The following is a 7,500-nucleotide window of genomic DNA, read 5'->3' as shown; positions in this document are numbered from 1 at the left end:
TTCACAAATGCCAATGAAAACTGTACTGTGCAAAAGGAAGCCCTATGTAACAGTGTCAGGAAATGCAGTTAACTTCTCTGGGCTCTGAGGCATCTGGGATGGACCATCACACAGTGGAAACATGTACTGTGGTCAGATGAATCAGTATTTCAGGTATTTTTTGGGAGAAATGGACGTTGTGTGCACCAGACCAAAGATGAAAAAGATCATCCAGGCTGTTACCAGCAACAAGTCCAAAATCCAGGGTCTGTCATGGTATATCTTATATCAGGGACAGACGAGTCTTCGCTGAGGCCAGCTTCCAGCCTCTGCCGCTGAGACTGCAGCTCTGCATAAGACGTTTGGCCAGCGGAGAAATTAAAATGGTCGTGCCCCACTGAGTCTGGTTTCTCTTAAGGTTTTTTTTTCTTCACTTCGTCAATTAGTGAAGTTTTTTTCCCCTCTCCGCTGTCGCCACTGGCTTGCATGGTTCGGGATCTGTAGAGCTGCGCATCGTTGGATTTGCTCTTCAGTGTTTGGACTCTCATTAGGGATTTTTAAACCACACTGAACTGAGCTAAACTGAACTGAACTTAAACACTAAAAACTGAACTAAACTATTACAGTTTACTATGATCTTCTATGTGAAGCTGCTTTGACACAATCTACATTGTAAAAGCGCTATACAAATAAATGTGAATTCAATTGAATATAGCATTGTGTTCGTGCTCTCGGCAAAGGTCGCTTGCACTTCTGTGATGCACCATTAATGCTGATAAGTACATAGAGCTTTTGGAGCATGATATGCTGCCTTGTTTTCCAGGGACCCCCATGCATATTTCAACAAGACAATGCAAAACTTTCATGTACTTGACTGGCCTGCCTGCAGTCCCAACCTGTCTCCAATAGAGAATGTGTGGCACATTTTGAAGCGCAAAATGCAACAGCGAAAACTGTTGCCTACCTTAAGACTTGTTTGCAGGAAGAATAGGACAAAATCACACCAGAAACACTTCCTCACTTAGTGTCTTCAGTCCCTAAACGTCTTTTAAGTGTTGTGAAAAGGAATGGAAACATTACAAAGTGGTAAATGCTTTACTGTTCCAACTTTGTTAGTAATGTTTTGTAAGAACCAAAATTGGAGTACATGTTTATTTAGAAAAAAATAAAAAATCACGAGGAACACATTAAATATAATGTGCTGTTGTATTGTCTACAATGAAATGCAAGTAAATTTAGAAATCCCTACATTTTTATTTGCATTCTCTAGGCCAGTGTTTCCCAACCCTGTTCCTGGAGGCACACCAACAGTTCATGTTTTGGATGTCTCCCTCATCCTGACCCATTGACTTCAGGTTTTGGAGTCTCTTCTAATGTTCTGATGAGTTGTTTCAGGTGTGTTTGATTAGGGAGAGGATGGAAATGTGTACTGTTGGCGTGCCTTCAGGAACAGGGTTGAGAAACTGCATTAGAAGAGACTCAAAACCTAAAGTTAATCGAGTCAGATGAGGGAGACATCCAAAACATGAACTGTTGGTGTGCCTCCAGGAACAGGGTTGGGAAACACTGCTCTAGGCTGTGCCAACTTTTTCTGATTTGAGGTTATATATTATAGTCAAAAACCATTAAAAAAATCTGAATTTGAAATTAAATAGTTGCTAAAATTTTATATTTTGTTAAATGTTTATTTGTACTTTGCATTTATATTTACATTGAAATGTAAAAAAAAATTAAACCACAAACTATTCTTTTTTTATTTTATTTTTATTTTATTTTTTTTAAACTTCAACTAAAAGGGGGAAAAAGATTTTTTTGGATCATTATCGTAAGTTATTTTGTTAGATTCAATGTTTATTCACTTATATAATATTGTAAAGCATCCTATAGAAAATATTAAATAAAAGAGAAATGTGTGAGTGGTGTACTCATATGGTGAGCACTGTATATGTTTGTATTTTCTAATTACAGTTTGTATATGACTGCTATATCTGTTATGCTGAATGTCTGAACACAGCTCAAACTCTGCTGGAATTCACAGTAAAATAACAGGCGCTTACTTTAAAAACAGGAAAGAGACTCTGTTATTTCTGCGGCTTATTATGACACATTTTGCATGAGTGCATGACTGTATAGGACATTCTTATCATGACTTCCACAAAATGATGTTTAAATGGTGGTCAAGTCATGGTTTCTGCGAAGGAGGCAGGAAATAAAGGACGCGCAAAGAATAACCGCATTTTGGTAACAGCTTTGCCAAAAACGACTTGTGTAGCACTGATTTGAAGGAAATAAGCAGTTTGTGGTTAACTGATCTTTACCAGTGCTTTCTGGAGATTTCAGTTATCAGCTGTTTGAAATAATACATTTATACAGTTACAAATTAGCATACACATCTCAAGATGGTGACGTGGTGGTGCAATGAGTAGAGCTGTCTCCTCAAATCAAGAAGGTTGTTGGTTTGAGGTCTCACTTTGATGTCTAGCTATTTGAGGATCTTTTGGTCTACTTCACTTTGTAAAGTTCGCTGGAGTCCCAAAGCTTTAGAAATGGCTTTATAACCTTTTCCAGACAGGTAGATCCCAAATAGTCTAGCTTTTAAGAATCTATTGGTCTACTTCACTTTGTCTAGCTAATTGAGGATATTTTGGTCTGCTTCACTTTTATGTCTAGGTATTTGAAGATTTTTTTTTATCTACTTTGTCTAGCTAATTGAGGATGTTTTGGTCTACTTCACTTTGTCTAGCTTATTTGAGGATCTTTTGGTCTACTTCACTTAGGTATTTGAAGATCTTTTGGTCTACTACACTTAGTCTAGCTATTTAGGGATCTTTTGGTCTACTTCACTTTCACGACTAGCTATTTGAGGATCTTTTGGTCCACTTCAGTTTAATGTCTAGCTATTTGAAGATCTTTTGATCCACTTCACTTTGTCTAGCTATTTGAGGATCTTTTGGTCTACTTCACTTTTGGAGCAGACCAAAAGATCCTCAAATAGCTAGACAAAGTGAAATGGATCAAAAGATATTCAAATAGCTAGACAAAGTGAAATAGACCAAAAGATCCTCAAATAGCTAGACAGTCAAAGACGGTCAAAGACAGTCAAAAGACAGAGGATCTTTTGGTCTACTTCACTTTGTCTAGCTATTTGAGGATCTTTTGGTCTACTTCACTTTGTCTAGCTATTTGAGGATCTTTTGGTCTACTTCACTTTGATGTCTAGTTTGCTGTAGTCCCAAAGCTTTAGAAATGGCTTTATAACCTTTTCCAGACCAGTAGATCCGAATTAGTCTAGCTGTTTGAGGATCTTTTGGTCTACTTCACTTTAATGTTGAGTCATTTAAGGATTTTTTTTTTTTATCTACTTCACTTTGTCTAGCTATTTCAAGATCTTTTAGTCTACTTTACTTTCCCGACTGGCTATTTGAGGATCTTTTGGTCTACTTAATTTTATCTAGTTCGCTGGAGTCCCAAAGTTTTAGAAATGGCTTTATAACCTTTTCCAGACTGGTAGATCCCAATTAGTCTAGCTTTTGAGAATCTATTGGTCTACTTCACTTTGATGTCTAGCTATTTGAGGATCTTTTGGTCTGCTTCATTTTAATGTCTAGGTATTTGAAGATATTTTATCTACTTCACTTTGTCTAGCTATTTGAGTTTTTTTTTTTTTTGGTCTACTTCACTTTGTCTAGCTATTTGAAGATCTTTTGATCCACTTCACCTTGTCTATCTATTTGAGGATCTAATTTGCTAATATATTTTTCCTGATATATTTTTAGGTTTTCAGTGAGCCAGTAAACCTCCATATATCCAGAGTGTCTTTTTGAAAGGTCAGTAAACTCACCGTTCTGCTCTTTCTGCACGACCCACTGTTCATAGTTCTGTGTGCCGGGCTCGCAAAGGGGCTGCAAATCAGCATGTGTGTGGATTTCATCCATGATCTTCTTGATCACGTCTCCAAACGGGTCCTTAAGCATGCCACAGATAAAATATTTCAAGTAAAACACGTGAATGTACTAGCAACATCAACAGTATATGTTTTACATTTCATTGATGGGTAGGTCTTTCTATTGATAACTTTGTACACACAGATGTTTTTAGAAATAACAGTGATGGAAAGATTTAGTGAACATCTTGACATATTTTGTAAAATGTAGACAGAATCAGAATGTACTGTCTAGGGATGGACCGATACAATTTTTTTTGGATCCGATCTCGATACCAAAATTCTGAGTATTGACCGATACCGATCTGATCCCGATACTGTGCTGTTTTTTTTTTTTTTTTTTTTAAAGCATAATACAGTTTCTATAGTCCTGTGGCCTCAATGGACGAAGACTTGCGTTAAATTCATACTAAAACATTGCGTACGCACAAAGCTGTACGCGAAATCCTATGCTTATTCTCTTTGTACATCCGAATTAATGTAAAACTGAGCGCACGTGCACTAAACCCCTCCCTCCACTAAGCCTCCTCCTCCTAATAAATATGGTAATGACTCCACTTTGGCAAAACCAAATGAAAACGCAATGTCAAAAGCAAGCAAAAAGAGAAACTTTGAACAGAATGTGGATTGGAGGTGCTCCTTTCTGAGGTAGACCGGAGAAAAACGGTGTTATTTGCAAGTTTGTCCTCCAGAATTAATAACAAAAGAAAAAATTTGAGTCGGAGAGTTTAGCTGGTTAACGCAGTGGGGTCTGAACATCACACTGTTTTGATTTGATTTGATTTGACACTGTGAAGGAATTAAAAAAGAAATGGTCCGATGTAAAGGTGTAAAATGTTGTAGTGTCTAATTAGGCTAAGTAAATAGCACACCTCGTTGGAATGAGCTAGTTGAGTGATTCCCGCCCATCACCGTTTGATTGACAGAGACAACATAACTAGAGTGGCAAACAGCAGCGTGGGTGGCGTAGCTCGTAAAGCGCATGGCAACATGTTTTGACACGATGGATCATGAACCCGGTTCGAATCCCCCACTACATATCTGATTCTGCCTATTCTTAATCACAAGGAAGACAAGTAGGAATCATTAATAAGTGTGTGTATTATGTTAAGCGCATTTGAGCATCACATATTTGCACATTTATTGAATGGAAATGTTTCAGATTCACGTATGCAAATTCATCTTCAGATGGCGCCTTTATAGCAATGTGCCTGCAGTCGTTCGCTTCGATTACATAGGGAAAACAGGCGATCGCTGCAAATTAAGCTTTATTGTTTGTCTGGTCAACTGCATGGAAACCTTATATACCTGCTAGACATGCAGATGATGCCCCGTCCTAAACAGCTGCCATTGTACTCAAAGATACTTTGTAGTGTGCAATTTAACATAATTGCCTCTAGGAGTCGCCAATGTAAATAAAACAAACACACAAGAAATGCACGTACGCCAGACATGAATTTGGCACGGACCAACTCACATTCTCACGTTCATTTCATCATTAGTAAATCCAAACGTGAATGTAAAATCTGGCGTACGCAAAGTTTTTGTGCGTACGCAGCGTTGATACATGAGGCTCCAGGTGACTATGAAATAATACATCTTCTTTAGTAAAAATAACAGACGCCTACTGTATATGACAGATGGCACAATCTAACTGAAACATGACGCTTGCTATAAAATAATTTGAGTATTCGTTAGGAAATTGATCTGTTGTGCTTCAGCTTATGTTTGCTTTTTTAATATTAAGATTTTTCTTTGAAACCTCTAATAGGCTACAACTATTGACCCTAATCGTTGGTAAAATAATCAGCCTTTTAGCAAAGCCTGATATTTTCCTGCAGGTTTGACGCAGACTAAACTGTCTGAGGCCAGTTTTGCTTATTAATATAATCCCTCGCCAAATCTGGCCGTGAGTGAGAGGGAGAAAGTTCAAAACAAGGTCCGCTTAAATGCTTCAGCGCCAAAACACAAACTGCTCTGTTCAATAAAACATTGATATAAATAAAATTAAAGTGAAATTTTCACAGTTTTAGAGTAGCCTATATAGGCTAAATGATAATGACAAGCCATATTGCGCCTGTCAGTTTCACTTTTATCAATTTAATCAACTACTTTGACCACAATGAGCCAGGCTTTACAAACTATTCGCAGCACTTGATTGGTCTTTATAGACCAAGGTATTATTGAGCCTTTTCTAATTTAACATTTCAGGTAGGCCTAATTTCTGTGTGAAGTGCAGGTAATACCTCTCTACTGCAGTGTTGCGAATGCGATCTGCTGATCTAACAGACACAGCGCAACATATTTTAGAAACGGCAATGAACTCCATGTTGCAGGTCAAAGTGAACCCATTTAATACAAAACTAAATGCATTTCTCCACTGATTATTTAAACTAACAGGACAAATAGTCTTGGAGAAAGTTTTGAGCTGTCATGAACACGACACACAGTTTGAATTGTGAATGAATGGAGAATAATTGACAGGGAAGCGCTGAACTCAACATGAATTTAAGCTCTTGAATATTCATCTGTACTTCACATTAAACTATAGAATGGCTTCAGAAAAATTCTGGGATATAGTAAGCCTACATGACAACTTTTAGTGCCTTATAGTAGGCTACTTTCATGGCTTTGTTGGTTTATAAATTACACAGAATATAACGCAGGATTGGATTTGGATCGGTACCAGCTGGCCAATACACGATCCAGCAAAAATATGCGGCATTGAACCAATATCCGATCCAAGTATCGGGATTGGTGCATCCCTAGTACTGTCCAAGGCCAAAGTTAGACACACTGTAGCACTCCTAGTCAGGAGTTAGAAACCCACAACAAGATGATTTCTTTTATATTTGCCCACAAGAAATGTATCTTTCCTAAAGTTTGGCACAAATGTGAGCGTACATGCACTAAGGTAGTGTTTCCCAACCCTGTTCCTGGAGGCACACCAACAGTACATATTTTGGATGTCTCCGTTATCTGACCCATCAATTTCAGGTTTTGGAGTCTCTTCTGATGTTATGATGAGATGATTCAGGTTTTTGATTAGGGAGAGGTTGAAAATGTGGACTGTTGGTGTGCCTTCAGGAACAGGGTTGGGAAACACTGCACTAAGGGGTGTAAAACTGACAGTTGAGAATGTTGAGTCTCTAACACGTTCACTCTGTGTAACAGGTGTCATCCTGCAGGATTGTTTTTATAAGTTTTTTTTTTTGCTTTGCTCTAACCCTTGACAGACTGAAGTAATTTTAGCAGATTCCAACAACATAACCTAACTGGTTTTAAGTATAAAGTGTGTTGGTTTTGAGTAAACTGGTAGTATTAAGCAGTAATACTAACTGTTATACCAGGGGTGTTCAAACTCAGTCCTGGTGGGGCGGTGTCCTGGAGAGTTTGGCTCCAAACCTAATCAAACACCTGAACCAGCTAATCAAGCTCTTACTAGAGATACCAGAAACTTTCTAGCAGGTGTGTTAAAGCTAGTTAGAGCTAAACTCAGCAGGACACAGGCCCCCCAGGACAGAGTTTGGACACCCCTGCGTTAAACAATTTATTTCTTGAAACTGGCAATCATTAAA

At 38.0% G+C, this 7,500-nt stretch overlaps 1 protein-coding gene and 1 long non-coding RNA gene across 2 annotated transcripts in view; one reads left to right on the top strand and one right to left on the bottom strand.

The window, feature by feature from the left end:
* Positions 1-7,500, bottom strand: part of ifih1 (interferon induced with helicase C domain 1) — a 71,335-nt gene that overhangs the window by 14,558 nt on the left and 49,277 nt on the right. Inside the window, 1 exon segment of the mRNA XM_056465936.1 lies at positions 3,821-3,944. Within this exon segment, the coding sequence (XP_056321911.1) occupies positions 3,821-3,944 (124 nt within the window).
* LOC130235364 (uncharacterized) overlaps positions 1-7,500 on the top strand; it is a 34,060-nt gene that overhangs the window by 14,177 nt on the left and 12,383 nt on the right. The window contains exon 2 of the long non-coding RNA XR_008838388.1: positions 3,756-3,806. This is a non-coding gene — a long non-coding RNA (uncharacterized LOC130235364). The remainder of the gene's footprint in view (positions 1-3,755; positions 3,807-7,500) is intronic.

This window comes from Danio aesculapii, chromosome 9, assembly GCF_903798145.1.
Source record: "Danio aesculapii chromosome 9, fDanAes4.1, whole genome shotgun sequence".
Taxonomy (NCBI): domain Eukaryota; kingdom Metazoa; phylum Chordata; class Actinopteri; order Cypriniformes; family Danionidae; genus Danio; species Danio aesculapii.
Note: the sequence above shows the minus strand (reverse complement) of the source record. Positions and strands in the feature narration are given on the sequence as shown.